The sequence below is a fragment of the Bombina bombina genome, chromosome 6, assembly GCF_027579735.1.
Source record: "Bombina bombina isolate aBomBom1 chromosome 6, aBomBom1.pri, whole genome shotgun sequence".
In the NCBI taxonomy this organism is placed as follows: Eukaryota; Metazoa; Chordata; class Amphibia; order Anura; family Bombinatoridae; genus Bombina; species Bombina bombina.
The window spans coordinates 1139165400-1139190797 of NC_069504.1; the positions used below are offsets into that span (position 1 = coordinate 1139165400).

The 25398-nt window shown below is 26.2% G+C and overlaps 1 protein-coding gene across 2 annotated transcripts in view; it reads left to right on the forward strand.

Annotated features, from left to right (window-relative positions):
* Positions 1-25398, forward strand: part of ABCC9 (ATP binding cassette subfamily C member 9) — a gene marked incomplete in the record, with an annotated part of 749052 nt that overhangs the window by 619363 nt on the left and 104291 nt on the right. For both annotated transcript variants that reach the window (XM_053719116.1, XM_053719117.1), the window contains 1 exon segment: positions 5504-5634. In XM_053719116.1, coding sequence (XP_053575091.1) covers positions 5504-5634 — 131 coding nt within the window.

The window sequence follows — 25398 nt, forward strand, 5'->3', positions numbered from 1 at the left end:
TTCGTTGCCTTACTTTTGAGGGAGTGGCTGGGGTGTGTATTCACTATCCAATCATGCAAGTTGCAATTGTTAAACCCCTCTGATATCATTACTTAGTTTCCATTTTCTTTCTAAATTACAATTTATTATATGAAAAAAGGCAAGAATAATAAGTATAAATTAGCGCAACAAAAGCATTGCAATACCAAAAAAACAAACTGTGCTGAGCTTCAATAAACCCTTGCTAAACAACATATGAGACATATCTTCAATAGATTCCCATATACCGATAGACAGTTGAGAATAGACTCATGAGATAAAAATCTATGTGCAAGCATTATCCTACCAAAAACATTACCTCCCTAATTTTTAGGATCATATTCAAGTAGTTACATATTTAAATTGCTTATATTTGTTTGTAAAGTCCGCAACACACAGACTCTATTTTAAATCTATATGTCGCTAAGTCCACAAAACAGGAGTGATTGGAAGCCAATATATAAAGAAAATAAATTTCACCTAGAAATCTATATATTTTTTTTCCAATTTTGAAATCTAGGATTGGTTTAAGACCATTGTATTTAACATAATCTAATTGATCAAAATAAAGGGTATTCAGCCCAAAAAGGACCCATATTCAATTCTTTCATTTAGACCAAGAGGGGGCATTGTTTTAAGTACATAAGTCCATCTTGCTTCTTTTTTTAAAATACATTTATTATTGTCTCCTCCTCTTCCATTTGTTATCCCCTGATCAATTCCTGTGAATTTTTAAAAAAATAGTACTACTATTGTGGGCATCTCTAAAATGCCGAGCTACACTCGTATCTCTTTCATAGAGAATATCGTCCCTATGCTCCTGTACCCTGTCCTTGAACATTCGTTTCGTTTTTCCAACATAGAACAGGGGACAGGAGCATTGTAGAAGATACACTACTCCAAAAGTATTGCAATTTGAGAAACATCTAATCTCAAATTGTTTCTCAGTATTTGCTGAAAAAATGCCACATTGTGACCAACAGTCCTGACGAGGCCCCGACCGCAAAGCATTGTGGGGCGAAATGCGCGTCGACAGAGTCATTCAAAGTTATGCAGCAAATGTAAGCACCTGTAGAAAGCTTACGGTGATACATACAAAAAAGTCCGGAAGAAATTTGGTGGAGGCGAGGAAAGTCTGTTAAGTCCCAAGTGTGTCTCAAGCTCAACCTGTATGTCATGGAGCTAGGAACGAGACGGAATGCTTTAGGTGAGACTGGATGTCGGAGGCGTGATCCCGGTCCATTACCTGCTATGCCTTTAAAGAAAAGTCTTGTATACCCGGATTCTGCTGCTTGAATCTACCACAACTTGATTAAGGTTGTATGTCTTGCTTACAATATCTTGCCGCTCTGGATTTATGAGCCTTTAATATACAAACCCAAATTACCTGGGATAGCTAATAAGGAGGACGCTCTCACCTCGATCATGTTAGCTTCCCCTGATTATGGTATTTAATATTCGTTTGTGATCACTACGGCTGCAATTCTCTCAGTAAAGATATTTATAAAGGAAAGAAGTCATTATATCTGGGACTTTTGCTTTAAGAACTTTATTTGCCTTACTGATTCACAGCTTTATTTCATAAGTGTTGCCATTTATGTGTTTATTAGCACTATATATCCATCTGTGGTCTCTTTATATACTGTTGTATAAGGTTTATTTTGGTTTAGGCCATCCACTGCTGTGGCATTAGTATTCACATCCTTGATCGTTTAGTATGTGGTTTTAGCAATAAATGCATTGCATGCTATTTGAACCGAAGTGTGTCTGTGTTTCATTGTTTGATACAATACATCAGCCTGTTTTATCCACATATTGGATTTAGAATAAGTTATTTTTGAGTGCTGCAATCCCCTATCTTTAACTCAGCATCTCATATAGCACTGCTGTGTGAATATATATTTTTTTCTCTATAAGAAATATTCTGAATTTATCCACTCATTTCAAATCTTATGACTGCAACTCACCCAAAAAAAGTTGGGACAGGGGCCATTTAGGATTTATAGCGATGTGAAATAAGGTGATGTGAAGCAGGTGAGACAATTGTGTAAAAAATTGTGTAAAAAAGGCCTAGTCCTTCAAGAGCAAGGATGGGTCGAGGCTCGCCAATCTGCCAACAGATGCGTCAGCGAATAATCCAACACTTTGAGAACAACATTCCCCAAAGACAGATCGATAGAATTTTGGGCATTTGACCTTCTATAATTCACAATATAATTAAAAGGTTAAAGGAATCTGGTCAAATCTCAGTGCGTAAAGGGCAAGGCTGATAACCATTTCTGAATGAGCATGATCTCCGATCCCTCAGACGTCACTGTCTCAAAAATCCATCATGAGTCTGTCATGGATATCCTGACATGGGCTCTGGAATACTTTGGTAAACCTTTGTCAGTCAACACCATTTGCTGCTGCATCCATAGATGCAAGTTAAGGTTTTACTATGCAAAGCAGAAGCCATACATCAACACTGTCCTTAAGCTTTGCTGACTTCTCTGGGCTTGGTCTCATCTGAGATGGACAATAGGAAAGTAGTGAAATTATGTTTTGTGGTCCAATGAGTTAACATTTTAAATAGTTTTCATCATTGTCAGGTCCAAAAGCCAGCATCTGTCATGGTATAGGGGGGTCAGCGCCCATGGCATGGTTAACTTGCAAATCTGTGAGGGCACCATTAATGCAGAAAGATATGTATACCTATGGAGTAACATATGCTGTCATCCAGTCATCTTTTCCAAGGATGACCCTGCATTTTCTACCAGGAAAATGCCAAACCAAATTCTGCCCGGATTACAAGGGCATGGTTACGTAAGCAGAGAGTGTGGTTGCTAGCATGGCTTGTCTGCATTCCTGACCTGTCTCCGATTGAGAATATGTGGCGCATTATGAAGCGCAAGATAAGTCAACAAAGCCCCCGTACAGTTACGCAGCTGAAGACATGCATAATAGATGAATGGGGGGAAATTCAATTTGCTAAACTCAAACCCAAACGCTTAATGAGTGTTATTAAAAGAAAAGTTGATGTTACACAGTGGTAGTCGACTGTCACAAATTTTTTGGAGTGAGTTGCAGTCATCAGATTTAAAATGACTGTATATTTTCAAAAATACAATAAATTCACAAAGTAAAACATCAAATAATGTGTTAATAATATGCTTTCAATATAGTACAGGATTGAATCTTCAAATTACTCTTTTTTGTTTTTGTATTTTCCATATTGTCCCAACTTTTTTGGAATTGGGGTTGTATATATATATTATTTTTGTAAAATACAGTACTGTGCAAAAGTCTTAGGCCACCATTAGATTTGCTGTTTTAGCAATGATATAATGGCCATATATATAACAAACAAATATATATATAGCAAACAAACTGGATACTCAATATGTGATATTCAAGCTGGTTTAAAGAAATTTGAAGAATTAAGAGAGGTCAAGGACAAAAAAGGACTGGAAGGCCAAGAAAACTTTCAAAATTTGATTAGAGGTTTCTCAGAATTTCTTCTTTGAGAGACTGGAAGAAGTCCAGCAAGGACCTGGCTCAGCATCTGACAGCTTCATCAAGATTACAAGTTGACCCTTCTACAGTCCGAAGAAGCTTGAATAGGCATGGTCTTTGTGGAAGGGTAGCAGCCAAGAAACCACTTTTTTCGGAAGGGGAACAGCGTTAAAAGGCTACGATATGCTAAAACTCACAGAGATTGGAATGAAGATCAGTGGTAAAGATTACTATGGAGTGAATAATCCAAGTTTGAAATTTTTGGGTCCAATCGTTGTCAATATGTGAGAAGAAGAATTGGAGAGAGATGGAAGAATGAGTGCTTGTGGCTTTTAGTGAAACATGGTGGAGTGTCTTTCCTGGTTTGGGGCTTCATTTCTGCAAGTGGTGTTGGCGATTTAGTCCAAATTGATGGAATCATGAATCATCATGCCATTCCTTCTTGTTGGTAATGGTTTTATTTATCAGCACGATAAAGATCCCATGCCCACTGCTAATTAAGTCATATTTGGAGAGAAAACCAGCTGATGACAGAGTCCAGACCTGAATATTATAGAGGCCGTATGGAATCACCTGGACAGAAAAAGAAATAAGAGACAACCTAAATCTAAAGAAGAACTCTGTGAAGTGCTGAAAGAAGCCTGGTATAATATATCAGAAGATTACTTCAGAAAACTTCAGGACAGTTTCCTCAAAAGAGTTCAAGATGTGCTTAGTGCCAAGGGAGGTCACACTAAATACTGTATAGATGATTATATATAGGTATAGATATATAAATGAATATGTATTTAAAAATACTTAGAACGTATCCCCCTATGTGCAGAAATATTTCAAGTAGATACACAGTTTAACACTTTACTAAATATGAATATTGCATAAATATGCTTTTAAATGTCTTCAGCTACTTGACTGTAAAGGGCTCCAACGCACACATATATATAAGTCCAAATAGCTGATCCACCCACCTGGCAGCTACCTGGGTGCATATATGTAAATAATATCTCCAAATGAAATGCACTCACAGGACCTTTTGGGTGAAGAAATCCAAAATTTATAATTAAATTAAATGAAAATTTTGGATTTCTTCACCCAGAAGGTCCTGTGAGTGCATTTAATATATATATATATATATATATATATATATATATATATATATATATATATATATATATATATATATATATATATATATATACTGTATGTGTGTGTGTGTGTGTGTGTGTGTGTGCATATATACATCCAGTATGTGTTTCTGTGCATATATGTCTGTAAAACATATATACACATATAAATACATAAATACATATGCACACACATATAAACATATATACATCTATATTTAGACATGTATATGTATGTATCTCTGTGTTAAAGCCCTTTGCAGCCTAAGCCCTCATATCTTTGAGCCTTTATAACTTTTAATGCTTTTTTTAAACTAATTTTTATTAGATGGTGTTATTGTGAGTGTAATTGTATTTTTAAATGTATTTTTAAATGTATTTTTGATGTATTTTGTGCAACATTTTATTTGAGCATAACAGTTAAACCAGAGCTCTGAAGTCAGGGTAACCCAATTGCTCTCTAACAAATTACTTTACTTTAAACTCTTATTATGGGTGCTATTTCAACACCCATAAAGAGCCGACATAAACCCCATTTCGCATGCACGCAGCTGTTATTGCGCCACTCATAATCTCGCCCTTTATAAGCATACTGTTGAGGTTATTCGCTGCCTCCTCTAGTCATGAGTGCCGCCATGTTGAAATCTAGCTCTTACTACATTCCAGTGCTTATGTGATTACACATGTGCAGTAACTTTCTTTAGAAACCTGCAGTGTAAAATGTAAAATGGTAGCCCCCATGATTAGAGGGAGGTGCATGAGACGTATTTAGTTTTCCTTTAACTTCTGTAACCTTTAGTAGTGCTAATATTTCCTGTTTATATTAGGTGTTTGGAAATATCACTAACAATTCTATGTTTACATTTCAGATCCACAGCAAGTTCCTGATGATTGGCCGAAGGATGGGGAAATAAAAATCAATGATTTATGTGTAAGATACGAAAATAACCTGAAGCCAGTGCTAAAACACGTAAAGGCTTACATTAAGCCAGGACAGAAGGTACGGACATATGCGCTCAGTAAACACGATAACCCCTCTTGGCATCTATCAAATGCAATACAAGTTCACTGCCTTATCCATTTAAATGATTAACTAGACATCTTGATCTTTGTGTATTGTCAGCAGGATAATGTCTGTAGAGTTGTGTTTCAATCTTCCATTTACTGAGTGTGACCAATGGGAAAGCTCTGAAATTCATCTGAAACTAACTTTAATGTATTAGCAATTCTAACTACAATGTCAGCTACTAAATGTGATCGAACTTGATCAGTTGCTGAAGGTTATCATGAGAACAAAACTATTGAATGAAGTAGACCACTGTTTGATTTGTTAGTTCAAATTGGCTCCTTAATATGAAACCCAACATTTGTCTTTTGTGATTCAGATAGAGCAGTGATTTTAAACAACTTTCTAATTTGCTTCTAATATCAAATGTTATCCATTTGTAAGAGCACTAGAGGGCAGCACTATTTCCTGCCATGCACTGCTCCAGATGCTACCTAGGTATCTCTTCAACACAGAATATCATGGGAATGAAGCAAATTTGATAATAGAAGTAAATTGGAAACTTTTTTTAAAAATGGTTTGTTCTGTCTGAATCACACAATAATATTTTTTTTGTTTGTTTCTTTAAATATAACGACATTGCCATTAAATTAATCAAAGAAACAGCTGCACTCAGGAGCAGCACAAAATAAATAAAACTTTACTAATACAGGTTATAAATAAATACATATGATACATTAATACAGGTTATAAATAAATACATATGGATACACTAATACAGGTTATAAATAAATACATATGGATACACTAATACAGGTTATAAATAAAAACATATGAATACACTAATACAGGTTATAAATAAATATATATGGATACACTAATACAGGTTATACATAAATACATATGGATACACTAATACAGGTTATAAATAAATACATATGGATACACTAATACAGGTTATAAATAAATACATATGGATACACTAATACAGGTTATAAATAAATACATATGGATACACTAATACAGGTTATAAATAAATACATATGATACACTAATACAGGTTATAAATAAATATATATGGATACACTAATACAGGTTATAAATAAATACATATGGATACACTAATAAAGGTTATAAATAAATACATATGGATACACTAATACAGGTTATACATAGATACATATGGATACACTAATACAGGTTATACATAGATACATATGGATACACTAATAAAGGTTATAAATAAATACATATGGATACACTAATACAGGTTATAAATAAATACATATGGATACACTAATACAGGTTATAAATAAATACATATGGATACACTAATACAGGTTATAAATAAATACATATGGATACACTAATAAAGGTTATACATAGATACATATGGATATACTAATACAGGTTATAAATAAATACATATGGATACATTAATACAGGTTATAAATAAATACATTTGGATACACTAATACAGGTTATAAATAAATACATATGGATACACTAATACAGGTTATAAATAAATACATATGGATACAATAATACAGGTTATAAATAAATACATATGGATACACTAATACAGGTTATAAATAAATACATATGGATACACTAATACAGGTTATAAATAAATACATATGGATACACTAATAAAGGTTATAAATAAATACATATGGATACACTAATACAGGTTATACATAGATACATATGGATACACTAATAAAGGTTATAAATAAATACATATGGATACACTAATACAGGTTATAAATAAATACATATGGATACACTAATACAGGTTATAAATAAATACATATGGATACACTAATACAGGTTATAAATAAATACATATGGATACACTAATACAGGTTATAAATAAATACATATGGATACACTAATACAGGTTATAAATAAATACATATGGATACACTAATACAGGTTATAAATAAATACATATGGATACACTAATACAGGTTATAAATAAATACATATGGATACACTAATACAGGTTATAAATAAATACATATGGATACACTAATAAAGGTTATAAATAAATACATATGGATACACTAATACAGGTTATACATAGATACATATGGATACACTAATACAGGTTATAAATAAATACATATGGATACACTAATACAGGTTATAAATACATATGGATACACTAATACAGGTTATAAATAAATACATATGGATACACTAATACAGGTTATAAATAAATACATATGGATACACTAATACAGATTATAAATAAATACATATGGATACACTAATACAGGTTATAAATAAATACATATGGATACACTAATACATGTTATAAATAAATACATATGGATACACTAATACAGGTTATAAATAAATACATATGGATACACTAATACAGGTTATAAATAAATAAATAAATAAATATGGCTACACTAATACAGGTTATAAATAAATATATATGGATACACTAATACAGGTTATAAATAAATACATATGGATACAATAATACAGTTTATAAATAAATACATATGGATACACTAATACAGATCATCAATAAATACATATGGCTACACTAATACAGGTTATAAATAAATACATATGGATAGACTAATATAATTTATAAATACATATGGATACACTAATACAGGTTATACATAAATACATATGGATACACTAATACAGGTTATACATAAATACATATGGATACACTAATACAGGTTATAAATAAATACATTTGGATACACTAATACAGGTTATAAATAAATACATATGGCTACACTAATACAGGTTATAAATAAATATATATGGATACACTAATACAGGTTATAAATAAATACATATGGATACACTAATACAGGTTATAAATAAATACATATGGATACACTAATACAGGTTATAAATAAATACATATGGATACACCAATAAAGGTTATAAATAAATACATATGGATACACTAATACAGGTTATACATAGATACATATGGATACACTAATACAGGTTATAAATAAATACATATGGATACACTAATACAGGTTATAAATAAATACATATGGATACACTAATACAGGTTATAAATAAATACATATGGATACACTAATACAGGTTATAAATAAATACATATGGCTACACTAATACAGGTTATAAATAAATATATATGGATACACTAATACAGGTTATAAATAAATACATATGGATACACTAATACAGGTTATAAATAAATACATATGGATACACTAATACAGGTTATAAATAAATACATATGGATACACTAATACAGGTTATAAATAAATACATATGGCTACACTAATACAGGTTATAAATAAATATATATGGATACACTAATACAGGTTATAAATAAATACATATGGATACACTAATACAGGTTATAAATAAATACATATGGATACAGTAATACAGGTTATAAATAAATACATATGGATACACCAATAAAGGTTATAAATAAATACATATGGATACACTAATACAGGTTATACATAGATACATATGGATACACTAATACAGGTTATAAATAAATACATATGGATACACTAATACAGGTTATAAATAAATACATATGGATACACTAATACAGGTTATAAATAAATACATATGGATACACTAATACAGGTTATAAATAAATACATATGGATACACTAATACAGATTATAAATAAATACATATGGATACACTAATACAGGTTATAAATAAATACATATGGATACACTAATACATGTTATAAATAAATACATATGGATACACTAATACAGGTTATAAATAAATACATATGGATACACTAATACAGGTTATAAATAAATACATATGGATACACTAATACAGGTTATAAATAAATACATATGGATACACTAATACAGGTTATAAATAAATACGTATGGATACACTAATACAGGTTATAAATAAATATGTATGGATACACTAATACAGGCTATACATAAATACATATGAATACACTAATACAGGTTATAAATAAATACATATGGATAGACTAATACAGGTTATAAATAAATACATATGGATACATTAATACAGGTTATAAATAAAAACATATGAATACACTAATACAGGTTATAAATAAATACATATGGATACACTAATACAGGTTATAAATAAATAAATAAATATGGCTACACTAATACATGTTAGAAATAAATATATATGGATACACTAATACAGGTTATAAATAAATACATATGGATACAATAATACAGTTTATACATAAATACATATGGATACACTAATACAGGTTATAAATAAATACATATGGATACAATAATACAGGTTATAAATAAATACATATGGATAGACTAATACAGGTTATAAATAAATACATATGGATAGACTAATACATGTTATACATAAATACATATGGATACACTAATACAGGTTATAAATAAATACATATGGATACACTAATACAGGTTATACATAAATACATATGGATACACTAATACAGGTTATATATAGATACATATGGATACACTAATACAGGTTATAAATAAATACATATGGATACACCAATACAGGTTATGAATAAATACATATGTATACACTAATACATGTTATAAATAAATACATATAGATACACTAATACAGGTTATAAATAAATACATATGGATAAACTAATACAGGTTATACATAAATACATATGGATACACTAATACAGGTTATACATAAATACATATGGATATACTAATACAGGTTATAAATAAATACATATGGACACACTAATATAATTTATAAATACATATGGATACACTAATACAGGTTATAAATAAATGCATATGGATACACTAATACAGGTTATAAATAAATACATATGGATACACTAATACAGGTTATAAATAAATACATATGGATACACTAATACAGGTTATAAATAAATACATATGGATACACTAATACAGGTTATACATAAATACATATGGATAAACTAATACAGGTTATAAATAAATACATATGGATACACTAATACAGGTTATACATAGATACATATGGATACACTAATACAGGTTATAAATAAATACATATGGATACATTAATACAGGTTATACATAGATACATATGGATACACTAATACAGGTTATAAATAAATACATATGGATACACTAATACAGGTTATAAATAAATACATATGGATACACTAATACAGGTTATAAATAAATACATATGGATACACTAATACAGGTTATACATAAATACATATGGATAAACTAATACAGGTTATAAATAAATACATATGGATACACTAATACAGGTTATACATAGATACATATGGATACACTAATACAGGTTATAAATAAATACATATGGATAGACTAATACAGGTTATAAATAAATACATATGGATACATTAATACAGGTTATAAATAAAAACAAATGAATACACTAATACAAGTTATAAATAAATACATATGGATACACTAATACAGGTTATAAATAAATAAATAAATAAATATGGCTACACTAATACAGGTTATAAATAAATATATATGGATACACTAATACAGGTTATAAATAAATATATATGGATACAATAATACAGGTTATACATAAATACATATGGATACACTAATACAGGTTATAAATAAATACATATGGATACACTAATACAGGTTATAAATAAATACATATGGATAGACTAATACATGTTATACATAAATACATATAGATACACTAATACAGGTTATAAATAAATACATATGGATACACTAATACAGGTTATACATAAATACATATGGATACACTAATACAGGTTATACATAGATACATATGGATACACTAATACAGGTTATAAATAAATACATATGGATACACCAATACAGGTTATGAATAAATACATATGTATACACTAATACATGTTATAAATAAATACATATAGATACACTAATACAGGTTATAAATAAATACATATGGATAAACTAATACAGGTTATACATAAATACATATGGATACACTAATACAGGTTATACATAAATACATATGGATATACTAATACAGGTTATAAATAAATACATATGGACACACTGATATAATTTATAAATACATATGGATACACTAATACAGGTTATAAATAAATACATATGGATACACTAATACAGGTTATAAATAAATACATATGGATACACTAATACAGGTTATAAATAAATACATATGGATATACTAATACAGGTTATAAATACATATGGATACACTAATACAGGTTATACATAAATACATATGGATAAACTAATACAGGTTATAAATAAATACATATGGATACACTAATACAGGTTATACATAGATACATATGGATACACTAATACAGGTTATAAATAAATACATATGGATACATTAATACAGGTTATACATAGATACATATGGATACACTAATACAGGTTATAAATAAATACATATGGATACACTAATACAGGTTATAAATAAATACATATGGATACACTAATACAGGTTATAAATAAATACATATGGATAAACTAATACAGGTTATAAATAAATACATATGGATACACTAATACAGGTTATACATAGATACATATGGATATACTAATACAGGTTATAAATAAATACATATGGATACACTAATACAGGTTATACATAGATACATATGGATACACTAATACAGGTTATAAATAAATACATATGGATACACTAATACAGGTTATAAATAAATACATATGGATACACTAATACAGGTTATAAATAAATACATATGGATACACTAATAAAGTTTATAAATAAATACATATGGATACACTAATACAGGTTATACATAGATACATATGGATACACTAATACAGGTTATAAATAAATACATATGGATACACTAATACAGATTCTAAATAAATACATATGGATACACTAATACAGGTTATAATTAAATACATATGGATACACTAATACAGGTTATAAATAAATAAATAAATATGGCTACACTAATACATGTTAGAAATAAATATATATGGATACACTAATACAGGTTATAAATAAATACATATGGATACAATAATACAGTTTATACATAAATACATATGGATACACTAATACAGGTTATAAATAAATACATATGGATACAATAATACAGGTTATAAATAAATACATATGGATAGACTAATACAGGTTATAAATAAATACATATGGATAGACTAATACATGTTATACATAAATACATATGGATACACTAATACAGGTTATAAATAAATACATATGGATACACTAATACAGGTTATACATAAATACATATGGATACACTAATACAGGTTATATATAGATACATATGGATACACTAATACAGGTTATAAATAAATACATATGGATACACCAATACAGGTTATGAATAAATACATATGTATACACTAATACATGTTATAAATAAATACATATAGATACACTAATACAGGTTATAAATAAATACATATGGATAAACTAATACAGGTTATACATAAATACATATGGATACACTAATACAGGTTATACATAAATACATATGGATATACTAATACAGGTTATAAATAAATACATATGGACACACTAATATAATTTATAAATACATATGGATACACTAATACAGGTTATAAATAAATGCATATGGATACACTAATACAGGTTATAAATAAATACATATGGATACACTAATACAGGTTATAAATAAATACATATGGATACACTAATACAGGTTATACATAAATACATATGGATAAACTAATACAGGTTATAAATAAATACATATGGATACACTAATACAGGTTATACATAGATACATATGGATACACTAATACAGGTTATAAATAAATACATATGGATACATTAATACAGGTTATACATAGATACATATGGATACACTAATACAGGTTATAAATAAATACATATGGATACACTAATACAGGTTATAAATAAATACATATGGATACACTAATACAGGTTATAAATAAATACATATGGATACACTAATACAGGTTATACATAAATACATATGGATAAACTAATACAGGTTATAAATAAATACATATGGATACACTAATACAGGTTATACATAGATACATATGGATACACTAATACAGGTTATAAATAAATACATATGGATAGACTAATACAGGTTATAAATAAATACATATGGATACATTAATACAGGTTATAAATAAAAACAAATGAATACACTAATACAAGTTATAAATAAATACATATGGATACACTAATACAGGTTATAAATAAATAAATAAATAAATATGGCTACACTAATACAGGTTATAAATAAATATATATGGATACACTAATACAGGTTATAAATAAATATATATGGATACAATAATACAGGTTATACATAAATACATATGGATACACTAATACAGGTTATAAATAAATACATATGGATACACTAATACAGGTTATAAATAAATACATATGGATAGACTAATACATGTTATACATAAATACATATAGATACACTAATACAGGTTATAAATAAATACATATGGATACACTAATACAGGTTATACATAAATACATATGGATACACTAATACAGGTTATACATAGATACATATGGATACACTAATACAGGTTATAAATAAATACATATGGATACACCAATACAGGTTATGAATAAATACATATGTATACACTAATACATGTTATAAATAAATACATATAGATACACTAATACAGGTTATAAAAAAATACATATGGATAAACTAATACAGGTTATACATAAATACATATGGATACACTAATACAGGTTATACATAAATACATATGGATATACTAATACAGGTTATAAATAAATACATATGGACACACTAATATAATTTATAAATACATATGGATACACTAATACAGGTTATAAATAAATACATATGGATACACTAATACAGGTTATAAATAAATACATATGGATACACTAATACAGGTTATAAATAAATACATATGGATATACTAATACAGGTTATAAATAAATACATATGGATACACTAATACAGGTTATACATAAATACATATGGATAAACTAATACAGGTTATAAATAAATACATATGGATACACTAATACAGGTTATACATAGATACATATGGATACACTAATACAGGTTATAAATAAATACATATGGATACATTAATACAGGTTATACATAGATACATATGGATACACTAATACAGGTTATAAATAAATACATATGGATACACTAATACAGGTTATAAATAAATACATATGGATACACTAATACAGGTTATAAATAAATACATATGGATAAACTAATACAGGTTATAAATAAATACATATGGATACACTAATACAGGTTATACATAGATACATATGGATATACTAATACAGGTTATAAATAAATACATATGGATACACTAATACAGGTTATACATAGATACATATGGATACACTAATACAGGTTATAAATAAATACATATGGATACACTAATACAGGTTATAAATAAATACATATGGATACACTAATACAGGTTATAAATAAATACATATGGATACACTAATAAAGTTTATAAATAAATACATATGGATACACTAATACAGGTTATACATAGATACATATGGATACACTAATACAGGTTATAAATAAATACATATGGATACACTAATACAGATTCTAAATAAATACATATGGATACACTAATACAGGTTATAATTAAATACATATGGATACACTAATACAGGTTATAAATAAATAAATATGGATACACTAATACAGATTATAAATAAATACATATGGATACACTAATACAGGTTATAAATAAATACATATGGATACACTAATACATGTTATAAATAAATACATATGGATACACTAATACAGGTTATAAATAAATACATATGGATACACTAATACAGGTTATAAATAAATACATATGGATACACTAATACAGGTTATAAATAAATACATATGGATACACTAATACAGGTTATAAATAAATACATATGGATACACTAATACAGGTTATAAATAAATACATATGGATACAATAATACAGGTTATAAATAAATATATATGGATACATTAATATAGGTTATAAATAAATATGTATGGATACACTAATACAGGTTATACATAAATACATATGGATACACTAATACAGGTTATAAATAAATACATATGGATACACTAATACAGGTTATACATAGATACATATGGATATACTAATACAGGTTATAAATAAATACATATGGATACACTAATACAGGTTATACATAGATACATATGGATACACTAATACAGGTTATAAATAAATACATATTGATACACTAATACAGGTTATACATAGATACATATGGATACACTAATACAGGTTATAAATAAATACATATGGATACACTAATACAGGTTATAAATAAATACATATGGATACACTAATACAGGTTATAAATAAATACATATGGATACACTAATAAAGGTTATAAATAAATACATATGGATACACTAATACAGGTTATACATAGATACATATGGATACACTAATACAGGTTATAAATAAATATATATGGATACACTAATACAGGTTATAAATAAATACATATGGATACACTAATACAGGTTATAAATAAATACATATGGATACAATAATACAGGTTATAAATAAATATATATGGATACATTAATATAGGTTATAAATAAATATGTATGGATACACTAATACAGGTTATACATAAATACATATGGATACACTAATACAGGTTATAAATAAATACATATGGATACACTAATACAGGTTATACATAGATACATATGGATATACTAATACAGGTTATAAATAAATACATATGGATACACTAATACAGGTTATACATAGATACATATGGATACACTAATACAGGTTATAAATAAATACATATGGATACACTAATACAGGTTATACATAGATACATATGGATACACTAATACAGGTTATAAATAAATACATATGGATACACTAATACAGGTTATAAATAAATACATATGGATACACTAATACAGGTTATAAATAAATACATATGGATACACTAATAAAGGTTATAAATAAATACATATGGATACACTAATACAGGTTATACATAGATACATATGGATACACTAATACAGGTTATAAATAAATACATATGGATACACTAATACAGATTATAAATAAATACATATGGATAAACTAATACAGGCTATAAATAAATACATATGGATACACTAATACAGGTTATAAATAAATACATATGGATACACTAATACAGATTATAAATAAATACATATGGATACACTAATACAGGTTATAAATAAATACATATGGATACACTAATACATGTTATAAATAAATACATATGGATACACTAATACAGGTTATAAATAAATACATATGGATACACTAATACAGGTTATAAATAAATACATATGGATACACTAATACAGGATATAAATAAATACATATGGATACACTGATACAGGTTATAAATAAATACATATGGATACACTAATACAGGTTATAAATAAATACATATGGATACACTAATACAGGTTATAAATAAATACGTATGGATACACTAATACAGGTTATAAATAAATATGTATGGATACACTAATACAGGTTATACATAAATACATATGGATACACTAATACAGGTTATAAATAAATACATATGGATAGACTAATACAGGTTATAAATAAATACATATGGATACATTAATACAGGTTATAAATAAAAACATATGAATACACTAATACAGGTTATAAATAAATATGGCTACACTAATACAGGTTATAAATAAATATATATGGATATACTAATACAGGGTATATATAAATACATATGGATACAATAATACAGGTTATACAGAAATACATATGGATACACTAATACAGGTTATAAATAAATACATATGGATACACTAATCCAGGTATAAATAAATACATATGGATACACTAATACAGATTATAAATAAATACATATGGATACACTAATAAAGGTTATACATAAATACATATGGATACACTAATACAGGTTATAAATAAATACATTTGGATACACTAATACAGGTTATAAATAAATACATATGGCTACACTAATACAGGTTATAAATAAATATATATGGATACACTAATACAGGTTATAAATAAATACATATGGATACACTAATACCGGTTATAAATAAATACATATGGATACACTAATACAGGTTATAAATAAATACGTATGGATACACTAATACAGGTTATAAATAAATATATATGGATACACTAATGCAGGTTATAAAGAAATACATATGGATACACTAATACAGGTTATAAATAAATATATATGGATACACTAATACAGGTTATAAATAAATACATATGGATACACTAATACAGGTTATAAATAAATAAATATTGATACACTAATACAGGTTATACATAAATACATATGGATACACTAATACAGGTTATAAATAAATACATATGGATACACTAATACAGGTTATAATTAAATACATATGGATACACTAATACAGGTTATACATAAATACATATGGATACACTAATACAGGTTATAAATAAATACGTATGGATACACTAATACAGGTTATAAATAAATATGTATGGATACAGTAATACAGGTTATACATAAATACATATGGATACACTAATACAGTTTATAAATAAATACATATGGATACACTAATACAGATCATCAATAAATACATATGGCTACACTAATACAGGTTATAAATAAATACATATGGATAGACTAATATAATTTATAAATACATATGGATACACTAATACAGGTTATACATAAATACATATGGATACACTAATACAGGTTATAAATAAATACATTTGGATACACTAATACAGGTTATGAATAAATACATATGGCTACACTAATACAGGTTATAAATAAATATATATGGATACACTAATACAGGTTATAAATAAATACATATGGATACACTAATACAGGTTATAAATAAATACATATGGATACACTAATACAGGTTATAAATAAATACATATGGATACACTAATACAGGTTATACATAAATACATATGGATACACTAATACAGGTTATACATAAATACATATGGATACACTAATACAGGTTATAAATAAATACATTTGGATACACTAATACAGGTTATAAATAAATACATATGGCTACACTAATACAGGTTATAAATAAATATATATGGATACACTAATACAGGTTATAAAGAAATACATATGGATACACTAATACAGGTTATAAATAAATACATATGGATACACTAATACAGGTTATAAATAAATACATATGGATACACTAATACAGGTTATAAATAAATACATATGAATACACTAATACAGGTTATAAATAAATACATATGGATACACTAATACAGTTTATAAATAAATACATATGAATACACTAATACAGGTTATAAATAAATACATATGGACACACTAATACATGTTATAAATAAATACATATGGCTACACTAATACAGGTTATAAATAAATATATATGGATACACTAATACAGGTTATACATAAATACATATGGATACACTAATACAGGTTATAAATAAATACAATTGGATACACTAATACAGGTTATAAATAAATATATATGGATACACTAATACAGGTTATAAATAAATACATATGGATACACTAATACAGGTTATAAATAAATACATATTGATACACTAATACAGGTTATACATAAATACATATGGATACACTAATACAGGTTATACATAAATACATATGGATATACTAATACAGGTTATAATTAAATACATATGGATACACTAATACAGGTTATAATTAAATACATATGGATACACTAATACAGGTTATACATAAATACATATGGATACACTAATACAGGTTATAAATAAATACGTATGGATACACTAATACAGGTTATAAATAAATATGTATGGATACAGTAATACAGGTTATACATAAATACATATGGATACACTAATACAGTTTATAAATAAATACATATGGATACACTAATACAGATCATCAATAAATACATATGGCTACACTAATACAAGTTATAAATAAATACATATGGATAGACTAATACATGTTAAACATAAATACATATGGATACACTAATACAGGTTATAAATAAATACATATGGATACACTAATACAGGTTATAAATAAATACATATGGATACACTAATACAGGTTATACATAGATACATATGGATACACTAATACAGGTTATAAATAAATACATATGGATACACCAATACAGGTTATGAATAAATACATATGTATACACTAATACATGTTATAAATAAATACATATAGATACACTAATACAGGTTATAAATAAATACATATGGATAAACTAATACATGTTATACATAAATACATATGGATACACTAATACAGGTTATACATAAATACATATGGATATACTAATAGAGGTTATTAATAAATACATATGGATACACTAATATAATTTATAAATACATATGGATACACTAATACAGGTTATACATAAATACATATGGATACACTAATACAGGTTATACATAAATACATGTGGATAAACTAATACAGGTTGTACATAAATACATATGGATACACTAATATAGGTTATAAATAAATACATAGCGATACATTAATACAGGTTATAAATAAATTCATATGGCTACACTAATACAGGTTATAAATAAATACATATGGATACACTAAAACATGTTATACATAAATACATATGGATACACTAATAGAGGTTTTAAATAAATACATATGGATACACTAATACAGGTTATAAATAAATACATATGGATACACTAATACAGGTTATACATAGATACATATGGATACACTAATACAGGTTATAAATAAATACATATGGATACACTAATACAGTTTATGAATAAATACATATGGATACACTAATACAGGTTATAAATAAATACATATGGATACACTAATACAGGTTGTAAATAAATACATATGGGTACACTAATATGGGGTATAAATAAATACATATGGATACACTAATACAGGTTATAAATAAATACATATGGATACACTAATACAGGTTATAAATTAATACATATGGATACACTAATATAGATTATAAATAAATACATATGGATACACTAATACAGTTTATAAATAAATACATATGGATACACTAATACAGGTTATACATAAATACATATGGATACACTAATACAGGTTATACATAAATACATATGAATACACTAATACAGGTTAAAAATAAATTCATATGGCTACACTAATACAGGTTATAAATAAATACATATGGATTCACTAATACAGGTTATACATAGATACATATGGATATACTAATACAGGTTATAAATAAATACATATGGATACACTAATACAGGTTATACATAGATACATATGGATACACTAATACAGGTTATAAATAAATACATATGGATACACTAATACAGGTTATAAATAAATACATATGGATACACTAATACAGGTTATAAATAAATACATATGGATACACTAATAAAGGTTATAAATAAATACATATGGATACACTAATACAGGTTATACATAGATACATATGGATACACTAATACAGGTTATAAATAAATACATATGGATACACTAATACAGATTATAAATAAATACATATGGATAAACTAATACAGGCTATAAATAAATACATATGGATACACTAATACAGGTTATAAATAAATACATATGGATACACTAATACAGATTATAAATAAATACATATGGATACACTAATACAGGTTATAAATAAATACATATGGATACACTAATACAGGTTATAAATAAATACATATGGATACACTAATACAGGTTATAAATAAATATATATGGATACACTAATACAGGTTATAAATAAATACATATGGATACACTAATACAGGTTATAAATAAATACATATGGATACACTGATACAGGTTATAAATAAATACATATGGATACACTAATACAGGTTATAAATAAATACATATGGATACAATAATACAGGTTATAAATAAATACATATGGATACACTAATACAGGTTATAAATAAATACATATGGATACACTAATACAGGTTATAATTAAATACATATGGATACACTAATACAGGTTATACATAAATACATATGGAAACACTAATACAGGTTATAAATAAATATGTATGGATACAGTAATACAGGTTATACATAAATACATATGGATACACTAATACAGTTTATAAATAAATACATATGGATACACTAATACAGATCATCAATAAATACATATGGCTACACTAATACAGGTTATAAATAAATACATATGGATAGACTAATATAATTTATAAATACATATGGATACACTAATACAGGTTATACATAAATACATATGGATACACTAATACAGGTTATACATAAATACATATGGATACACTAATACAGGTTATAAATAAATACATTTGGATAAACTAATACAGGTTATAAATAAATACATATGGCTACACTAATACAGGTTATAAATAAATATATATGGATACACTAATACAGGTTATAAATAAATACATATGGCTACACTAATACAGGTTATAAATAAATATATATGGATACACTAATACAGGTTATAAATAAATACATATGGATACACTAATACAGGTTATAAATAAAAACATATGGATACACTAATACAGGTTATAAATAAATACAATTGGATACACTAATACAGGTTATAAATAAATACATATGGATACACTAATACAGGTTATAAATAAATACATATTGATACACTAATACAGGTTATACATAAATACATATGAATACACTAATACAGGTTAAAAATAAATTCATATGGCTACACTAATACAGGTTATAAATAAATACATATGGATACACTAATACAGGTTATACATAGATACATATGGATATACTAATACAGGTTATAAATAAATACATATGGATACACTAATACAGGTTATACATAGATACATATGGATACACTAATACAGGTTATAAATAAATACATATGGATACACTAATACAGGTTATAAATAAATACATATGGATACACTAATACAGGTTATAAATAAATACATATGGATACACTAATACAGGTTGTAAATAAATACATATGGGTACACTAATATGGGGTATAAATAAATACATATGGATACACTAATACAGGTTATAAATAAATACATATGGATACACTAATACAGGTTATAAATTAATACATATGGATACACTAATATAGATTATAAATAAATACATATGGATACACTAATACAGTTTATAAATAAATACATATGGATACACTAATACAGGTTATACATAAATACATATGGATACACTAATACAGGTTATACATAAATACATATGAATACACTAATACAGGTTAAAAATAAATTCATATGGCTACACTAATACAGGTTATAAATAAATACATATGGATACACTAATACAGGTTATACATAGATACATATGGATATACTAATACAGGTTATAAATAAATACATATGGATACACTAATACAGGTTATACATAGATACATATGGATACACTAATACAGGTTATAAATAAATACATATGGATACACTAATACAGGTTATAAATAAATACATATGGATACACTAATACAGGTTATAAATAAATACATATGGATACACTAATAAAGGTTATAAATAAATACATATGGATACACTAATACAGGTTATACATAGATACATATGGATACACTAATACAGGTTATAAATAAATACATATGGATACACTAATACAGATTATAAATAAATACATATGGATAAACTAATACAGGCTATAAATAAATACATATGGATACACTAATACAGGTTATAAATAAATACATATGGATACACTAATACAGATTATAAATAAATACATATGGATACACTAATACAGGTTATAAATAAATACATATGGATACACTAATACAGGTTATAAATAAATACATATGGATACACTAATACAGGTTATAAATAAATATATATGGATACACTAATACAGGTTATAAATAAATACATATGGATACACTAATACAGGTTATAAATAAATACATATGGATACACTGATACAGGTTATAAATAAATACATATGGATACACTAATACAGGTTATAAATAAATACATATGGATACAATAATACAGGTTATAAATAAATACATATGGATACACTAATACAGGTTATAAATAAATACATATGGATACACTAATACAGGTTATAAATAAATACATATGGATACACTAATACAGGTTATACATAAATACATATGGAAACACTAATACAGGTTATAAATAAATACTGTATGGATACACTAATACAGGTTATAAATAAATACATATGGATACACTAATACAGGTTATAAATAAATACATATGGATACACTAATACAGGTTATAAATAAATACATATGGCTACACTAATACAGGTTATAAATAAATACATATGGATAGACTAATATAATTTATAAATACATATGGATACACTAATACAGGTTATACATAAATACATATGGATACACTAATACAGGTTATACATAAATACATATGGATACACTAATACAGGTTATAAATAAATACATTTGGATACACTAATACAGGTTATAAATAAATACATATGGATACACTAATACAGGTTATAAATAAATACATATGGATACACTAATACAGGTTATAAATATAATACATATGGATACACTAATACAGGTTATAAATAAATACATATGGATACACTAATACAGGTTATAAATAAATACATATGGATACACTAATACAGGTTATAAATAAATACATATGGATACACTAATACAGGTTATAATAAATACAATATGGATACACTAATACAGGTTATAAATAAATACATATGGATACACTAATACAGGTTATAAATAAATACATATGGATACACTAATACAGGTTATACATAAATACATATGGATACACTAATACAGGTTAATAAATAAATACATATGGATACACTAATACAGGTTATAAATAAATACATATGGATACACTAATACAGGTTATAAATAAATACATATGGATATACTAATACAGGTTATAAATAAATACATATGGATACACTAATACAGGTTATAAATAAATACATATGGATACACTAATACAGGTTATAAATAAATACATATGGATACACTAATACAGGTTATAAATAAATACATATGGATACACTAATACAGGTTATAAATAAATACATATGGATACACTAATACAGGTTATAAATAAATACATATGGATACACTAATACAGGTTATAAATAAATACATATGGATACACTAATACAGGTTATAAATAAATACATATGGATACACTAATACAGGTTATAAATAAATACATATGGATACACTAATACAGGTTATAAATAAATACATATGGATACACTAATACAGGTTATAAATAAATACATATGGATACACTAATACAGGTTATAAATAAATACATATGGATACACTAATACAGGTTATAAATAAATACATATGGATACACTAATACAGGTTATACATAAATACATAAATACATATGGATACACTAATACAGGTTATAAATAAATACATATGGATACACTAATCCAGGTATAAATAAATACATATGGATACACTAATACAGGTTATAAATAAATACATATGGATACACTAATACAGGTTATAAATAAATACATATGGATACACTAATACAGGTTATAAATAAATACATATGGATACACTAATACAGGTTATAAATAAATACATATGGATACACTAATACAGGTTATAAATAAATACATATGGATACACTAATACAGGTTATAAATAAATAC